The sequence below is a fragment of the Rhinoderma darwinii genome, chromosome 1, assembly GCF_050947455.1.
Source record: "Rhinoderma darwinii isolate aRhiDar2 chromosome 1, aRhiDar2.hap1, whole genome shotgun sequence".
Taxonomy (NCBI): domain Eukaryota; kingdom Metazoa; phylum Chordata; class Amphibia; order Anura; family Rhinodermatidae; genus Rhinoderma; species Rhinoderma darwinii.
Window position 1 is genome coordinate 591,980,031 of NC_134687.1, and position 20,050 is coordinate 592,000,080.

The 20,050-nt window shown below is 39.8% G+C and overlaps 1 protein-coding gene across 1 annotated transcript in view; it reads left to right on the forward strand.

Moving 5' to 3' along the window:
• The window catches only part of LOC142662133 (phospholipid-transporting ATPase ID-like), a 165,723-nt gene that overhangs the window by 38,395 nt on the left and 107,278 nt on the right, over window positions 1-20,050 (forward strand). The window contains exon 2 of the mRNA XM_075840116.1: window positions 10,902-10,981. Coding sequence (XP_075696231.1) covers window positions 10,939-10,981 — 43 coding nt within the window. The 5' untranslated portion in view covers window positions 10,902-10,938. The remainder of the gene's footprint in view (window positions 1-10,901; window positions 10,982-20,050) is intronic.

Below are 20,050 nucleotides of genomic sequence, written 5' to 3' on the forward strand. Positions count from 1 at the left end.
CCTTCTTGACATCCTCCTACCAATCAGCAGCACCATCATAAAAATCTACTCTCTCCAATTGACTTTGCAAAAGAGAGACAACACAAGTCTGCACATGACTATCGTCTAAGAGACTAGAATTAAGTTTCCATAGCCCTCTACCAATATCTGGCTGTTTAGTGGCTCCTAAGCAGAAACACAGCGCCATATGGTCTGAATAAGGGACCACTTTTTCACTCATCCCAGTAACCATCTCTGTAGCGTTGACAAAAGCCAAATCGATCCTACTGTTCCTGTCAGCACAACAATATGTGAATTTTGGCTTCCTGCCACCCTGTGTGAAGACATCACTCAAGCCTGCCTGCAAGATCATTTTATTTAGGACATTCGAGTCCCTGGTCACTGCTCTGCCAGAGGATCTGTCACCTGATGTTCTCGTGACATTGAAATCCCCAGCCATCACCACAGGAACAGAGGTAAAGACGTATGGTTTCACATCATTAAAAAGCTGGACCCTGTCAGTCACTGTCTGTGGGCCATAGATATTAATGAGTCGGAGCCTTCTACCGTGGATTGTAACTTCTAGAACCAGACACCGTCCCATACACACCTCCGTTAACCTATGTACAGTCACATCATTGGTGTTAAACAGTATAGCGACCCCGGCATAAGGCTCCACAGCCAGTGACCAGAAAGAAGGACCGGATCTCCACTCTCTCTCAGCCTCACGTATAAGCCCTATTGTGGTTAAACGAGTCTCTTGCAAGAAGATGACTTCTGCATCCAGATATCGGAGATGATCATAGACTGTAAACCTCGTCTTCCTCACTTTAATACTGTTTACATTGCTGGAAGCAACTTTTAAGGAAAACCCGGCCATCAGAGCACAGCACAAAAAGAAAAGCAAATAAATGACCCCCATCATAATAACTAAGAATTGGGGTCACTCTGCCGACCACATGTTTCCATATCTAATGGTCCTGGGGTTTCTACAGTGCAAGGTTTCTTTTTTTATTGGGGGATGGTCCCCTGCGTCTTCTTCGTATTCACCATCTATTTTTAATAACTCTCGCTCCAAATCTCGATCTGACTCTGACAGGACACTGAATCTATTAGATACGACCATTACTTCTGCTCTGTTCCCTTTCTTCCTGCCTCTTTCTTCCTCTCCCTCAGGCTTACGAGAGGACGGGTCTTTTTTCCTCCTTTTATTCTGCATACCCTTCCTTTCCTCAGATGGTAATGCAGAAGAAGAGGCTCCCGGTGGCTGGTCCCGAGGGACAACTTCCATGGTCTCCTGTGTACTGCCCGACTGCTGATGTTCTGGACCTGGATGACCTGACTCCTGCTGGACCTCCTGTCTGGTCATTATTGACCCCGACATTAGAGCCTCCTCCTCTGCAGCGTCCGTCTCAGTCACAAACTCCTCAACAGAAATCTGCTTACAAATATTGTGCCACGCGTCAGGACAGTCCCTGTGCGGGTGACCTACCCTCCCACACAGATTACATCGGACATTCTGACAGTTGGCACTTAGATGGCCAACTTCACCGCACAGGTTACACTTTACCACGGTGCAGACGTTTGCCAGGTGACTGGTCTTACCACACTTGAAGCACTTTCTGGGTTGACCAGGATAAAAGCAAACACCCTTTTCTCTCCCAATGAAGAAGGAATTGGGTAAATGTAAAGTCACATTGTTATGCTGGCACAGTTTTACCAGAATCCTCCACCCTCCAATCCAGATACCATCAGCGTCTCTGTTCTTGGTCAGGTCAGACACCAGGTCACAGTGCCGCCTGAGCCAGACCACAATATCCTGGGGAGGAACAGCTTCATTCCAAAAGATGATGTTGACACCAACGGTATCTGGCTTGGACACTGGAATAAAGCTAAATTTGTCACAACCGGTTTTGTCCCTGAATTTGGAAAAATTTGCCCAGAATCTATCCAAGTCAGGCGTAAGCTTAAAGCTGACATCGTAGCCCTGTCTGTCTGGTAGATTTATTACTGCCAAGATATTTGCTGGCACAAAACCCATCTGGTGATATAGAAGTTCTCGGACCACAAACCTCCTATCTGGAAGGTCCTCCTTGGCGCCCTTGTGCTTGAACCTCACCACATTCCTCCTTTTAAAGGCCTGGCCTGTATAGCTAGCGCCAGAGGTAAAAGATGGAGCGCCGTGGCTCCAGGCATTTCTGGGAGGAGGCTGGCGGGTCTCACAGTCCCGACTTATAGGGCAAGTGTCTACTCTAGAGGGGTCTGTCACACCCTGTGTACTTACAATTAAAGGGGGGAAATCGAGCACATCTTCTGACCCATCAACCTCTATGTCATCATCAGATAAACCTACATCATACACAAGCCGTGCGTTCCCTCCAACCACCAACCCTTCAGGTACATTCCCACTCTCCCCAGTCTGTGCCCCAGCAGTACAGCTCATCTGTGTCAGCGCATCACCCTGACACATGGATAAACGTCCACTGTCCTGCTGTTGTGCTGAGCATCCTGGGACTTGTGGTGCCTGTGCTGGTATCTGACTTCCATGCCCCTGTTCAGACACTGCTGCAAATTTTTGGTGTTTTTCTTTGGGCATGACCACACGTGGCGGATTTCCTCCGCAACTGTCCGCATCAATGCCGCACAGAATCTGCGTTGCAGATTCTGCTGCGGATCTGCACAAAATGTGCAGTAAATTGATGCGGACTAGCTGCTACGGACTGCGGGAAAAGTGCTTCCCTTCTCCCTATCAGTGCAGGATAGAGAGAAGGGACAGCACTTTCCCTAGTGAAAGTAAACGAATTTCATACTTACCGGCCGTTGTCTTGGTGACGCGTCCCTCTTTCGGCATCCAGCCCGACCTCCCTGGATGACGCGGCAGTCCATGTGACCGCTGCAGCCTGTTATTGGCCTGTGATTGGCTGCAGCCGTCACTTAGACTGAAACGTCATCCTGGGAAGCCGGACTGGAGACAGAAGCAGGGAGTTCTCGGTAAGTATGAACTTATATTTTTTTACAGATACATGTATATTGGGATCGGTAGTCACTGTCCAGGGTGCAGAAACAGTTACTGCCGATCGCTTAACTCTTTCAGCACCCTGGACAGTGACTATTTACTGACGTCTCCTAGCAACGCTCCCGTCATTACGGGAGCCCCATTGACTTCCTCAGTCTGGCTGTAGACCTAGAAATACATAGGTCCAGCCAGAATGAAGAAATGTCAAGTTAAAAAAGCAAGACGGATCCGCAGCACACATAAGATGTGCATGACAGCTGCGGACTTCATTGCGGAAATTAGAATCTCCATTGAAGTCAATGGAGAAATTCCGCCATGAGTCCGCCACTGCTCCGCAACAGACAGAGCATGCTGCGGACACCAAATTCCGCTCCGCAGCCTATGCTCCGCAGCGGAATTTTACGCCTCGTCTAAACGAACACTGCTAAATTAAAGTGTAAGTCAATGGACAAACGGCTCCGCTGCGGATTAACGCTGCGGAGTGTCCGCAGCGGAATTTAAGTGAAATTCCGCCACGTGTGAACCCAGCCTTTCTCCTCTTTCTGTGCGTCCCCTTCTAGAAATGAGAACCTTGCAGGTTGCAGCACTGGTCTGGTCCCTGGTCGGGGATCGTCTGGGAAAATATCGGACCCCGAGTCCGCGTCAGAGAATCTGAACTCTGGATCAAGGTTCTGTCTGTCGGTCATAGTAGAAAACCGTTCCTTGTTTTTATAGGACTCTGAGAGTGGCCCCATCCTCTCCAGGACACAGTCCATCTCCCCCACCACTTGTGCGAGTTGCTTCCCGAGTGAGTAAAGCTGAGCAGCATATATGGCTTCATTATTAGGATTGGCGTTCTTCAGTTTATAAATACAGTCAATTTGCATTTGCAGCATTTGTTTGTAACTCTCGCATTCTCCTCACCAGAGCAGGGATTTCCTCCGCCAGTTGCAGCTCGGGCGCACGCTCTGTCTCTTTAGACTGTGGGCTTTGCTTGTGCAAGGTCTCAGGCTGTCTGAATAACGCTGACTCCTCCAGATTAGCCATCCCAGCTCCTCTGGTCTCACCCCCTGCTGGATCACACTCTCCAAGGCTTGTAACAGTTGTAGAAACACCTTGAGTATTTCTTGCAGGTTTTGCCTCCACAGACTTTTCAGCGTTTTTACTGCTGCTAGACCTTGTGCGGCCTGAGCACGCCATGCTGGTCCCCCATTCACACTGCTGCAGATTCTCCTGCAATGTCAGTCTCTCCAGGGATGTTCTCCGCTGTCTGGATGCTGGAGGGGTGTGCTGCACCCCAGGTGCCTGTAATGTGCTCTGCCCCCTCAGTGCTTCACTCTCACAAGTACTTCTTACTGCTGCAACATTTGCTTTACTCACTTTACATTCTTCATCTTCCTTCCTTGTGCGGCTGTTACTTCCATTCTGTGTGTTCCACTGCTCAACATTCACTTTGGGATTTGTATCCACATTAGAAAGAGCCTGGGAGTTTTCTCCCAGTAGAGGCCTGGAAGCCTGGGCCTTGCGTGGGGAGAGTCCCCGCCCGGGGTGGCCCCGCCCTGGGCTATCTCCAGACATCAGGAGAGCTACAGACACACAACCTCACAGCAAGGAGGCAGTATTAGGGTATCTGCACACACACTAATTACGTCCGTAATTGACGGACGTATTTCGGCCGCAAGTACCGGACCGAACACACAGCAGGGAGCCGGGCTCCTAGCATCATAGTTATATACGATGCTAGGAGTCCCTGCCTCTCTGCAGGACAACTGTCCCGTACTGTAATCATGTTTTCAGTACGGGACAGTAGTTCCACGGAGAGGCAGGGACTCAGCATCGTACATAAGTATGATGCTAGGAGCCCTGCTCCCTGCACTGTGTTCGGTCCGGGACTTGCGGCCGAAATACGTCCGTCAATTACGGACGTAATTAGTGTGTGTGCACATACCCTAATAGTAGTTATATTCTTGTACATAGGGGGCAGCGTTATAGTAGTTATATACTTGTACATAGGGGCAGTATTATAGTAGTGATATTCTTGTACATAGGGGGCAGTATTATAGTAGTTATATTCTTGTACATAGGAGGCAGCATTATAGTAGTTATATACTTGTACATAGGGGCAGTATTATAGTAGTGATATTCTTGTACATAGGGGGCAGTATTATAGTAGTTATATTCTTGTACATAGGGAGCAGTATTATAGTAGTGATATTCTTGTACATAGGGGGCAGTATTATAGTAGTTATATTCTTGTACATAGGGGGCCCTATTATAGTTGTTATATACTTATCTATAGGAGGCAGTATTATAGTAGTAATATTCTTGTACATAGGAGTCAGTATTATAGTAGTTATATTCTTATATCTAGGAGTAGTATTATAGTAGTTATATTCTTGTACATAGTAGGCAGCATTATAGTAGTTATATTCTTGTATATAGGAGCAGTATTGTAGTAGATATATTCTTGTACATAGGGGGCGGTATTATAGCAGTTATATTCCTGTACATATAGGAGGCAGTATTATAGTAGTTCTTGTACATAGGAGCAGTATTATAGTAGTTTTATTCTTGTATATAGGGGTAGTATTATAGTAGTTATATTCTTGTACATGTACATAGTAGCAGTATTATAGTAGTTATATTCTTGTACATAGGAGCAGTATTATAGTACCTTATATTCTTGTATATAGGAGGCAGTATTATAGTAGTTATATTCTTGTATATAGGGGTAGTATTATACAGTAGTAGTTATATTCTTGTACATAGGGGGCAGTATTATAGTAGTTATATTCTTGTACATAGAGGGCAGTATTGTAGTAGTTATATTCTTGTACATAGGAGGCAGTATTATAGTAGTTATATTCTTGTACATAGGGGGCAGTATTATAGTAGTTATATTCTTGTACATACGAGCAGTATTATAGTAGTTATATTCTTGTACATACAAGCAGTATTATAGTAGTTATATTCTTGTACGTAGGAGGCAGTATTATAGTAGTTATGTTCCTGTACATAGGAGGCAGTATTATAGTAGTTATATTCTTGTACATAGGGGTAGTATTATAGTAGTTATATTCTTGTACATAGGGGGCAGTATTATAGTAGTTATAATCTTATACATAGGGGGCAGTATTATAGTAGTTATATTCCTGTATATAGGAGGCAGTATTCTAGTAGTTATATTCTTGTACATTGGAGGCAGTATTATAGTAGTTATATTCTTGTACATAGGAGGCAGTATTATAGTAGTTATATACTTGTACATAGGGGCAGTATTATAGTAGTGATATTCTTGTACATAGGGGGCAGTATTATAGTAGTTATATTCTTGTACATAGGAGGCAGCATTATAGTAGTTATATACTTGTACATAGGGGCAGTATTATAGTAGTGATATTCTTGTACATAGGGGGCAGTATTATAGTAGTTATATTCTTGTACATAGGGAGCAGTATTATAGTAGTGATATTCTTGTACATAGGGGGCAGTATTATAGTAGTTATATTCTTGTACATAGGGGGCCCTATTATAGTTGTTATATACTTATCTATAGGAGGCAGTATTATAGTAGTAATATTCTTGTACATAGGAGTCAGTATTATAGTAGTTATATTCTTATATCTAGTAGTATTATAGTAGTTATATTCTTGTACATAGTAGGCAGCATTATAGTAGTTATATTCTTGTATATAGGAGCAGTATTGTAGTAGATATATTCTTGTACATAGGGGGCGGTATTATAGCAGTTATATTCCTGTACATATAGGAGGCAGTATTATAGTAGTTCTTGTACATAGGAGCAGTATTATAGTAGTTTTATTCTTGTATATAGGGGTAGTATTATAGTAGTTATATTCTTGTACATGTACATAGTAGCAGTATTATAGTAGTTATATTCTTGTACATAGGAGCAGTATTATAGTACCTTATATTCTTGTATATAGGAGGCAGTATTATAGTAGTTATATTCTTGTATATAGGGGTAGTATTATACAGTAGTAGTTATATTCTTGTACATAGGGGGCAGTATTATAGTAGTTATATTCTTGTACATAGAGGGCAGTATTGTAGTAGTTATATTCTTGTACATAGGAGGCAGTATTATAGTAGTTATATTCTTGTACATAGGGGGCAGTATTATAGTAGTTATATTCTTGTACATACGAGCAGTATTATAGTAGTTATATTCTTGTACATACAAGCAGTATTATAGTAGTTATATTCTTGTACATAGGAGGCAGTATTATAGTAGTTATGTTCCTGTACATAGGAGGCAGTATTATAGTAGTTATATTCTTGTACATAGGGGTAGTATTATAGTAGTTATATTCTTGTACATAGGGGGCAGTATTATAGTAGTTATAATCTTATACATAGGGGGCAGTATTATAGTAGTTATATTCCTGTATATAGGAGGCAGTATTCTAGTAGTTATATTCTTGTACATATGGAGCAGTATTATAGTAGTTATATTCTTGTACATATGAGCAGTATTATAGTAGTTATATTCTTGTACATAGGAGCAGTATTATAGTACTTATATTCTTGTATATAGGAGGCAGTATTATAGTAGTTATATTCTTGTACATAGGAGGCAGTATTATAGTAGTTATATTCTTGTTCATAGGAGGCAGTATTATAGTAGTTATATTCTTGTACATACGAGCAGTATTATAGTAGTTATATTCTTGTACATGCGAGCAGTATTATAGTAGTTATATTCTTGTATATAGGAGGCAGTATTATAGTAGTTATATTCTTGTACATAGGAGGCAGTATTATAGTAGTTATATTCTTGTATATAGGAGCAGTATTATACTAGATATATTCTTGTACATAGGGGGCAGTATAATAGTAGTTATATTCTTGTATATAGGAGGCAGTATTATAGTAGTTATATTCTTGTACATAGGATGCAGTATTCTAGTAGTTATATTCTTGTACATAGAGGCAGTATTATAGTAGTTATATTCTTGTATATAGACGCAGTATTATAGTAGTTATATTCTTGTATATAGAGAGCAGTATTATAGCAGTTATAATTTTGTACATAGGAGGCAGTATTATAGAAGTTATATTCTTGTACATAGGACGCAGTATTATAGTAGTTATATTCTTGTACATAGACAGCAGTATTATAGTAGTTATATTCTTGTACATAGGAGGCAGTATTATAGTAGTTATATTCTTGTACATAGGAGGCAGTATTATAGTAGTTATATTCTTGTACATAGGGGGCAGTATTATAGTAGTTCTATTCTTGTACATAGAGGGCAGTATTATAGAAGTTCTATTCTTGTACATAGGGGCAGCATTATAGTAGTTATATTCTTGTACCTAAGGGGCAGTATTATAGAAGTTATATTCTTGTACATGGGGAGCAGTATTATAGTAGCTATATTCTTGTACATAGGAGGCAGTATTAGGGTATGTTCACACAGGCTATTTTCAGCCATTTCCCGGCCGTAAACGCCCCTAAAAATGACAAAAAATGTGGATGCTGAACGCCTAAAAACATCTGCCCATTGATTTTTATGGGAAAAACTGTGTTCCGTTCCTAAGGGGCATTTTTTACGCGTCCGTTTTTTAAAAACGGCCACGTAAAAAAATGCCTCGTATAAAGAAGTGCATGTCACTTCTTGAGCCGTTTTTGTCTCAATGGAGAAACCGCTACAAAAACGGCCATAAAGAACGCTTGAAAAAACGCTTGTTGCTTAAAAAACGGCTGAAAATCATGAGTTGTTTTTCCTTGAAAACAGCTCCGTATTTTCAGACGTATTTTGTTAAGCGTGTGAACATACCCTTATAGTAGTTATATTCTTGTTCATAGGAGGCAGTATTATAGTAGTTATATTCTTGTATATAGGAGGCAGTATTATAGTAGTTATATTCTTGTACATAGGCGGCAGTATTATAGTAGTTATATTCTTGTACATAGAGGGCAGTATTATAGTAGTTATATTCTTGTACATAGAGGGCAGTATTATAGAAGTTATATTCTTGTACATGGGGGCAGTATTATAGTAGTTATATTCTTGTACATAGGGGTAGTATTATAGTATATATATTATTGTACATAAGAGCCAGTACTTTAGATATCAGTCTTTTTAGTATTGTGCGTATATTAAATATTTATCCAGAACTGGCGTTGTGGTCCATAGCAACCAATCACAGTGCAGCTTTCCAGAGCAATTTAAGTTGAGCTCTATTTGTTGCTTTGATCTTTTAGATAGTGTTCATAAATGACATATTTTTGAGTTTTGAATTTAATGACTGGTTTGGAAGATTTGTCGGTCAGGGTTGATGTTAAAAAAATATGAAACATGACATCTTGGGTCCTAGCTCTGTCTTTTACAGGGTCCATGAAGGAATGATCAGTAGATGACCACTTGTGATGGTTGTCCTCATGCTGGTGTAGCCATCGCTGATGGTAGAATTTTATCGTTCAGTTAAAGTGTAAACTTTCCCAAAACCTGTGACATGTCATAGTGACATGTCAGAAGTTTTGATCGGTGTGGGTGTGAGCACTCAGACCCCCACCGTTCACTAAAACGAAGCGTCAGAAGCGCTCGGGTGAGCGCTGAGCTGCATGGTTTCTGATCGGCTTTTCTCGGAAAGCCGAGGTAACGGTCTACGGACTCAATACAAAGTCTATAAGCCCCGTGCACGTTACCTCGGCCGTCCGAAAATAGCCGATCAGAAATAAAGTGGCTCTGAGCTTAACCGAGCACTTCTGCCGCTTCGTTTTAGCGATCGTTGAGGGTCTTGTGCCGGACCCCCACTGATCAAAACTTCTGACATGTCACTATGACATGTCACTGGCCGCAGGGAATTCAGGGATGATGTTTAATCTCAGCAGACCGCTGCGGCCTGTGATTGGTTGCAGCGGTCACATGGGATGAAACGTCAACCCAGGAGGTCGGCCCGGAGGAAGAAACACAGACTTCTGGGTAAGTATAAAAAAAAAAATTCTGAGTTGCGTCTTTTATATCGGAATTGCAGCGATTCCGCCGCAATAAACGCAACCACTGCTATTTGTTGTGTGTTTTACCTCCTCAATTAATTCAATGGGGAAAACCCGCAACAAATAAGCAGCGTTTACTCATCATGTGCCATTTATAATATTGGTGTCTTCTTATGTGGCAGAGGGGTCTTTGGGCCCCCTCATGCAACCAGGGCAAGGGTGCGACTGTTACCTCTACACCCCTTATAGATATACCCCTGGTTGTCTCTAGTCTTGAACCTTTATCTGGGCAAGGTCTTGTTCTATTCGGGGGATGATGGCACACTAGCGGATTTGGATTATCCAGATTACTTTACTCTTGATATGATCAAAGTTACAGGGGTTTTCCAGTTTCATGCCAATAAAGCTTATACTTTTTTAATTTCAAAATTTTGCACAAAAACATGAGTTTTTATTTTATTTTCAAGATATTTTCTTGCTGTCAGTGAATGGAAATATTTGGAGGCTGAAACCCCATAATGACCTAATGCTTCTCACATCTGGTATCCAGTGTGGTCCGTCCCCTTTCAGCTAAACACATAAACAGCATAAATCTCTTTCCTGTAATAACAGTTTGTTATGTTTTATCTGCACGGATATATTGTATCTGTCAGGAGTCCTGGGTTTTTTACTTTATTATTTTTGAAGTTGAAGAAAATAGATTTACAAATTACTAACATATAACCCACGCTCTATTCCAGGTCATGTGACGGGCGGTCTGTTAATTGTTCTAAAAGCGGAGTTTATTTGGGTTATCCTGTCTCACGCAGAGTTGTGGATATCTCTTTTTTGTAAAGTCGGCATTGGGGAATATATGTAATACGTTGAGCTGTGGGATTATTCTTTTTATTTCATCACATAGTGAAAATGTGTCTTTCCCCTGTAGCTGTAATAATATTGTGTCACTGTCGTTTTCCATAGGAGTTCCATGGGATTGTAGCTGGAATAAGAGCCGGGAATGCCTCTCTTCGGAATAAACTGCGGAAAGAAGAAACAGGAAGGTGGGTACATTGCAAAATGACTTTTAAGCTTCTATTTTCTGCAGTCAAAGGGCAAACTCTGCTCTCCACAACGTGGCTGTGGCTGATAACATAGAACAACAGTCAGAATAGCCAGATGCAACCATTCTCTTCATTGTGAAAAAAAACTAATGTTATCAATTAGCCCTACATCAATACATAATAATTGGTAAAAGTATATGTATAATTAAAGGGTAAATACACTTGATCAAAGGTTACGCCAACATTCACGCAGGTCTGATTTCACCTAGGCAAATCCGACACGTATTTACACACGTATTTCACATAGGCAAATCCGACAGGTATTTACTACAAGATCTGCGGCACAAATATCTTATCTCAGATTTCTGCTGTGGATCTGCAATTTGATGTGCCATTCATTGGGACTAATCCGCATGTAGAAATCTGCAGCGTTTCCCTGCGGAATACATGCTAATAAGAAGCATTCTACTTATTCTCGCTGATTTCTTTTTTTCTTTGCTTCAGATAAAAATGTTGGCGCCCCATTAACATGCATTGGATGTGGGTTGTTGTTACATTTGACGCAGAATCCGTGTCCCGAAATCCTTGTCAAATCCGACACATGTAAACAGCTCTTAAATCCACCCAAATATTGCCAGAGATATATTGTATATCCAAAACATTACAGAACAAAGTCAGTGCCAATGTTCTTTCTAAACTTTTATAGCTAGGGATCAGGGCAGTTAGGGACCTGGGCTCTGTTGAAGTCTAGTGATCCAAAACGGCATCATAAAAATATTGTCGCATAGCGCCCAAATAATTAGTACCACAGCGGCCAGATATACTGTGCCACAGATATACATGACCAGGGGACTGTAGAGTACGCTCAGTCTCCTAGAGTATGATGTTAATATTAAGACTACCCACCTAGTGGCTATACCACCTACCCAACCCCTTCCCTATAAAAACACGGACACCTTGGATTGGATAAATTTGGGCACAGCAGCCATTTTATTAGCAAACAAACATAATGAAAACCACACTTTACATATAAGAATAACAATGGATGGGGAGTCCTTGGAGCTACAAAAGTCTGTCAACAAAAAACAGCCCACCTGTATCGTATTTTTACTCCCAGCCGTCTCCATACAGGCACAGGGGCACCGTCATACCTGCAGTTGGCTGACCTAGAATGCAACCACTCCCCGGAACACCTCCTAGCAGGAGCCCAAATTGACCAGACCACAATAATAAATTCGGGAGGGACCGTACCCCCGATTAATCGTCCGCAGCATTTGAGGGGTTAAACAGCCAGGAGCACCGCGATCGCTGCTCCCGGCAGTTAGTCCCGGGTGTCCGCTGTCAAATACAGCCGACACTCACAGCATACGGAGCGCGCTCCAAAAATCATCCCCCGCACCCGGGTGCGTGAAGGGTTTAAGAGTTAACCACAGATTCCCCATAAAAGGGCTAGCTGTATATTACCAGCCACTGAGCCGTCATACAGTCCAAGGCACAAACCACCACTAGAGAGGCACAAATCCCCCCCTCCTCCATTCTCCAGCATGATTCTCCTCTATTACTAGGAAGAATTAATAAGGTAGAGGGCAATCATTGTTTATATCCTTGAAAATCCCCCTTTTGTACTCCCCTGGTGAAGAACATTTAAAAGGGAACCTGTCACCAGCATTTCACCTATTAAACCAGCAATACCTGGTGGAAGTGGGTGAAAAATCATTTTTATGTAACCTATAATTATCTTCTAAGTAGCTCTGTACCTTTACTCAGGGGCGTAACTAGGAAAGACTGGGCTCCATAGCAAACTTTCCACTGTGCCCCCCTGTCCCCTGGGTGACCAACACAGCCCCCCCCCCTTGTAGATAATGTCCCCTGTAGATAGTGCCCCCCTGTAGATTGTGCCATAGAGCCCCCCCATTGTATATTCTGCCATACAGCCCCCCTGTAGACCGTGTTATACAGCTTCCCTGTAGACAGTGCTATACAGCCCCCCCTTTTAGATAGTGTCACACCCCCCATGTAGATAGTGCCCCCTCCCCCTTGTAGACAGTGCCATGCAGCACCCCCTTGTACATAGTGCCCCCCACCTCCCCCTTGTAGATAGTACCCCCACCTCCCTTTTGTAGATAGTGCTATACAGCCCCCTGTAGATAGTGCTATACAGCCCCCTGTAGATAGTGCTATACAGCCCCCCTGTAGATAGTGCTATACAGCCCCCCTGTAGATAGTGCTATACAGCCCCCCTGTAGATAGTGCTATACAGCCCCCCCTGTAGATAGTGCCCCCACCTCCCTTTTGTAGATAGTGCTATACAGCCCCCTGTAGATAATGCTATACAGCCCCCCTGTAGATAATGCTATACAGCCCCCCTGTAGATTGTGCCATACAGCCCTCCCCCTTGTAGATAGTGGCATACTGTCCCCCTTGAAAATAGTGCCATACAGCCCCCTGTAGATAGCGCCCCCATCTACCCCTTGTAGACAGTGCTATACAGCCCCCCTGTAGGTGGCTCCCCCACCTCCCTCTTGTAAGTGCCATACAGCCCCCCTGTGGTTAGCGCCCCCAAACAAATAAAACAAAAAAATGTTATACTCACCTAGGCCCCGTTCCCATGACAAACGGAGCTTCTCCAAGTCATCAACGCCGACGGGATCCTTGTGTAGGCCGGCATGATCCAGTGACATCATCATGAATGGTCTATAGCCTAGTAAATGGCAGAGCGGAAAGAAACTTCCCTGCTCTGCCATAGTGTTCAATAATATCTGCATCCTGAGGATGCAGATGCTATTGAATGTGGCGTCGGTACCGCTGTAGCAGCCATAGTGGCTGCTAGCAGCAACCCCCGGGTATAGTGGGGCTGTGCCACCAGGAGACACGGGCCCCCTTATATCTCGTGCACTGTAGTAGCCGCTATGGATGCTACAGCGGTAGTTGCGCCACAGCCTTTAGTATTCAATTTTTTAGTGTTCCCGTGCCATATGCTAATGAGTATAAAAGAATCATATCTTCGTTTGAAAAGAGTCATATCTTCATTCCTCAAGCCTTTCCAAGTTTACCCCACCTCCTTACTTTCGATTGATAGCTCCTCGCATCCCCCCAGCACACACAAAATCCCGCGCTTTCGCATCGATCTCCTGTTCTTGTGCGTGTGCACAACGGGACACCATAGTGGCGCATGCGCAGTAACTGAAAGTGGGGAAGGGTGTCGGACCATAAATGACGGGCGCATGCGCGCTATCTCAGACGAGATTTTGTTATTCAGGGCAGGCCAGTTTTTGGCGGAAGGCGGGCATAAGAAGAACAAACGAGACTGATACCATAAACGGCGCAAAATGTTTGCAGACCGGTTTTTACGGTTGGAGGAGTTTAGGAGACCGCAGCAGCCAGCGAGGGGTGAGCAGAGTTCAAGAGGTGAAATGCTGGTGACAGGTTCCCTTTAACATTATTTTTTTTATTATTGTTATTTTTTTATAGTAAATTTATAAAAACAAAAAAGAAATCTACCGTTGGGACAGAGGATTTTTGGTTAGTATGAAATATGAAAACCAAAAAGAGCATGATAGCAGTACGTCCTCGTATCCGTGTATATGTTAGGATGTGGTTTGTCCTTAGTTTTGCAATGAGGAGCGGCTCGGCAAATATTTGATCTCAGATTATAGCGCTCTTGTTGACTCTTACATTATATGTATTATATAATATTGTATGGTTCTATGTCATTTTGAATGACATAAGCTTTTGGAAGCCCTCCATAATGATTTGTGAAAATGAGCAAAGCTGCAATGTACGCACTGAGAAGAGTGCTCTAACATAACAGCTAAGATAACGGACAAAAGTTTAGTAGTTATATTCCCTATAGGGGGCAGTATTAAAGTAGTTATGTTGTTCTCTAAAGGGGGCAGTATTATAGTAGTTATATTCTTGTAAATAGGGGGCAGTATTATAGTAGTTATATTCTTGTACACAGGGGGCAGTATTATAGCAGTTATATTATCGTACATACAAGCAGTATTATAGTAGTTATATTATCGTACATACAGGCAGTATTAAAGTAGTTCTATTCTTGTACATAAGGGACAGTATTATAGTAGTTATATTCTTGTACATAGGAGCAGTATTAATAGTAGTTATATTCTTGTACATAGGGGGCAGTATTACAGTAGTTATATTCTTGTACATAGGGGGCAGTATCATAGTAATTATATTCTTGTACAAAGAGGGCAGTATTATAGTAGTTATATTATCGTACATACAGGCAGTATTAAAGTAGTTCTATTCTTGTACATAAGGGACAGTATTATAGTAGTTATATTCTTGTACATAGGAGCAGTATTAATAGTAGTTATATTCTTGTACATAGGGGGCAGTATTACAGTAGTTATATTCTTGTACATAGGGGGCAGTATCATAGTAGTTATATTCTTGCCTATAAGGGCAGTATTATAGTAGTTATATTGTACATAGGAGGCAGTATTATAGTAGTTCTATTCTTGTACATACAGGGTGGGCCATTTATATGGATACACCTAAATAAAATGGGAATGGTTGGTGATATTAACTTCCTGTTTGTGGCACATTAGTATATGGGAGGGGGGGAAACTTTTCAAGCTGGGTGTTGACCATTGCGGCCATTTTGAAGTCGGCCATTTTGTATCCAACTTTAGTTTTTTCAATGGGAAGAGGGTCATGTGACACATCAAACTTATCGAGAATTTCACAAGAAAAACAATGGTGTGCTTGGTTTTAACATTACTTTATTCTTTCATGAGTTATTTACAAGTTTCTGACCACTTATAAAATGTGTTCAAAGTGCTGCCCATTGTGTTGGATTGTCAATGCAACCCTCTTCTCCCATTCTTCTCCCACTCTTCTCCCACTCTTCTCCCACTCTTCACACACTGATAGCAACACCGCAGAAGAAATGCTAGCACAGGCTTCCAGTATCCGTAGTTTCAGTTGCTGCACATCTCGTATCTTCACAGCATAGACAATTGCCTTCAGATGACCCCAAAGATAAAAGTCTAAGGGGGTCAGATCGGGAGGCATTTCTTCTGCGGTGTTGCTATCAGTGTGTGAAAAGTGGGAGAAGAGGGTTGCATTGACAATCCAACACAATAGGCAGCACTTTGAACACATTTTATAAGTGGTCAGAAACTTGTAAATAACTCATGAAAGAATAAAGTAGCGTTAAAACCAAGCACACCATTGTTTTTCTAGTGAAATTCTCGATAAGTTTGATGTGTCACATGACCCTCCTTCCATTGAAAAAACTAAAGTTGGATACAAAATGGCCGACTTCAAAATGACCGCCATGGTCAACACCCAGCTTGAAAAGTTTCCCCCCTCCCATATACTAATATGCCACAAACAGGAAGTTAATATCACCAACCATTCCCATTTTATTTAGGTGTATCCATATAAATGGCCCACCCTGTAGAGGGCAGTATTATAGTAGTTATATTCTTGTACATAGGAGGCAGTATTATAGTTGTTATATTCTTGTACATAGGGGAAGTATTATAGTAGTTATATTTTGTGTATTCAGGGCAGTATTATAGTAAAATATATTCTTCTACATAGAGGGCATTCATTATTATAGTAGTTATATTCTTGTATATAGGAGCAGTATTATAGTAGTTATATTCTTGTACATAGGAGGTAGTATTATAGTAGTTATAGTCTTGTACTTAGGGGACAGTATTATAGTCATTATATTCTTGTACATAGGGGGCAGTATTATAGTAGTTATATTCTTGTATATAGGAGGCAGTATTATAGTAGTTATTGTCTTGTACATAGGGGGCAGTATTATAGTAGTTATATTCTTGCACATAGGAGGCAGTATTATTGTAGTTATATTCTTGTATATGGGGGCAGTATTATAGTAGTTACATTCTTGTACATAGGGGGCAGTATTATAGTAGTGTTATTCTTGTATATAGTGGCAGTATTATAGTAGTTATATTCTTGTACATAGGGGGCAGTATTATAGTAGTTATATTCTTGTACATAAGGGGAAGTATTATAGTAGTTATATTATTGTACATAGAGGCAGTATTAAAATAGTTCTATTCTTGTACATAGGAGACAGTATTATAGTAGTTATATTGTTGTAAATAGCAGTATTAATAGTAGTTATATTCTTGTACATAGGGGGCAGTATTATAATAGTTATATTCTTGTATATAGGGGGCAGTATCATAGTAGTTATATTCTTGTACATAGGGGTAGTATTATAGTAGTTATATTCTTGTACATAGAGGGCAGTATTATAGTAGTTATATTCTTGTATATAGAAGTATTATAGTAGTTATATTCTTGTACATAGGAGGTAGTATTATAGTCTTGTACTTAGAGAACAGTATTATAGTCATTATATTCTTGTACATAGGGGGCAGTATTATAGTAGTTTTATTCTTGTACATATGAGGCATTATTATAGCAGTTATATTCTTGTATATAGGGGCAGTATTAAAGTAGTTATATTCTTGTACATAGGGGTAGTATTATAGTAGTTATATTCTTGTACATAGAGGGCAGTATTATAGTAGTTATATTCTTGTATATAGAAGTATTATAGTAGTTATATTCTTGTACATAGGAGGTAGTATTATAGTCTTGTACTTAGGGAACAGTATTATAGTAATTATATTCTTGTACATAGGGGGCAGTATTATAGTAGTTATATTCTTGTACATATGCGGCATTATTATAGCAGTTATATTCTTGTATATAGGAGCAGTTTTAAAGTAGTTATATTCTTTTACATAATGGGCAGTATTATGGTAGTTATATTCTTGTACATAGGAGGCAGTATTATAGTAGTTATATTCTTGTATATAGGGGGCAGTATTATAGTAGTTATATTCTTGTACATAGCAGGCAGTATTATAGTAGTTATATTCTTGTACATAGGAGGCAGTATTATAGTAGTTATATTCTTGTATATAAGGGGCAGTATTATAGTAGTTATATTCTTGTACATAGGAGGCAGTATTATAGTAGTTATATACTTGTATATAAGGGACAGTATTATAGTAGTTATATTCTTGTACATAGGAGGCAGTATTATAGTAGTTATATTCTTGTACATAGGGGCAGTATTATAGTAGTTATATTCTTGTACATAGGAGGCAGTATTATATTAGTAATATACTTGTATATAAGGGGCAGTATTATAGTAGTTATATTCTTGTACATAGGAGGCAGTATTATAGTAGTTATATTCTTGTACATAGGGGCAGTATTATAGTAGTTATATTCTTGTACATAGGAGGCAGTATTATAGTAGTTATATTCCTGTACATAGAGGCAGTATTATAGTAGTTATATTCTTGTATATAAGGGGCAGTATTATAGTAGTTATATTATTGTATATAAGGGGCAGTATTATAGTAGTTATATTCTTGTACATAGGAGGCAGTATTATAGTAGTTATATTCTTGTATATAAGGGGCAGTATTATAGTAGTTATATTCTTGTACATAGGAGGCAGTATTATAGTAGTTATATACTTGTATATAAGGGGCAGTATTATAGTAGTTATATTCTTGTACATAGGAGGCAGTATTATAGTAGTTATATTCTTGTATATAGGGGGCGGTATTATAGTAGTTATATTCTTGTACATAGGAGGCAGTATTATAGTAGTTATATTCTTGTACATAGTAGCAGTATTATAGTAGTTCTATTCTTGTACATAGAAGGCAGTATTATAGTAGTTATATTCCTGTACATAGAGGCAGTATTATAGTAGTTATATTATTGTACATAGGAGGCAGTATTATAGTAGTTATATTCTTGTACATAGGGGCAGTATTATAGTAGTTATATTCTTGTACATAGCAGGCAGTATTATAGTAGTTATATTCTTGTACATAGAGGCAGTATTATAGTAGTTATATTCTTGTACATAGGGACAGTATTATAGTAGTTATATTCTTGTATATAAGGGGCAGTAATATAGTAATTATATTCTTGTATATAGGGGTAGTATTATAGTAGTTATATTCTTGTATATAGGGGTAGTATTATAGTAGTTATATTCTTGTATATAAGGGGCAGTAATATAGTAATTATATTCTTGTACATAGGGGCAGTATTATAGTAGTTATATTGTTGTACATAAGGGCAGTATTACAGTAGTTATATTCTTGTACATAGGGGCAGTATTATAGTAGTTATATTCTTGTACATAGGGGCAGTATTATAGTAGTTATATTCTTGTACATAGGAGGCAGTATCATAGTAGTTATATTCTTGTACATAAGGGCAGTATTATAGTAGTTATATTCTTGTATATAGGGGGCAGTATTATAGTAGTTATATTCTTGTATATAAGAGGCAATATTATAGTAGTTATATTCTTGTATATAAGGGGCAGTATTATAGTAGTTATATTCTTGTACATAGGGGGCAGTATTATAGTAGTTATATTCTTGTATATAAGGGGCAGTATTATAGTAGTTATATTCTTGTACATAGGGGCAGTATTATAGTAGTTATATTCTTGTACATAGGAGTCAGTATTATAGTAGTTATATTCTTGTATATAGGGGTAGTATTATAGTAGAAAAAAAGAAAAAAGAAAAATGATCCAGAAATATAACTAGGCACTCTTGGGTTAAATAAAATTTAACATAGTATTTTATTTTTGAATCCAGATAATACCGGTAACATTTAATTTATACATGAATACAAAATTTACAATTTAAAAAGAGAAATCTCCTGGCCAGGAAAGAAAACATACAATGGAACCTTCAAAACATAGGTGATATTGCCTGATGGATATATAGCATACTATATATGTATAAACAATTTTGAAAGATTTCAAAAAATGAAAAACCGCTGGGTTGTGTTCACACTTGCGGTTTTCAAACATATATATTATTTTTATCACAAAATGGCCAGAGTTCCTATTTGGAGTAGCTGGTAATGAAATTTTTGAAGAAATTCACTTTATGTGTAAGTAACATGACTTTACTCTCAAGATAGGAAAATAGCCTCATGAATTAAAGGAATGTGGTTAACAGCGTGCTTTTTTTCCCTCTCATTAATGAATCCTCAGATCCAAAT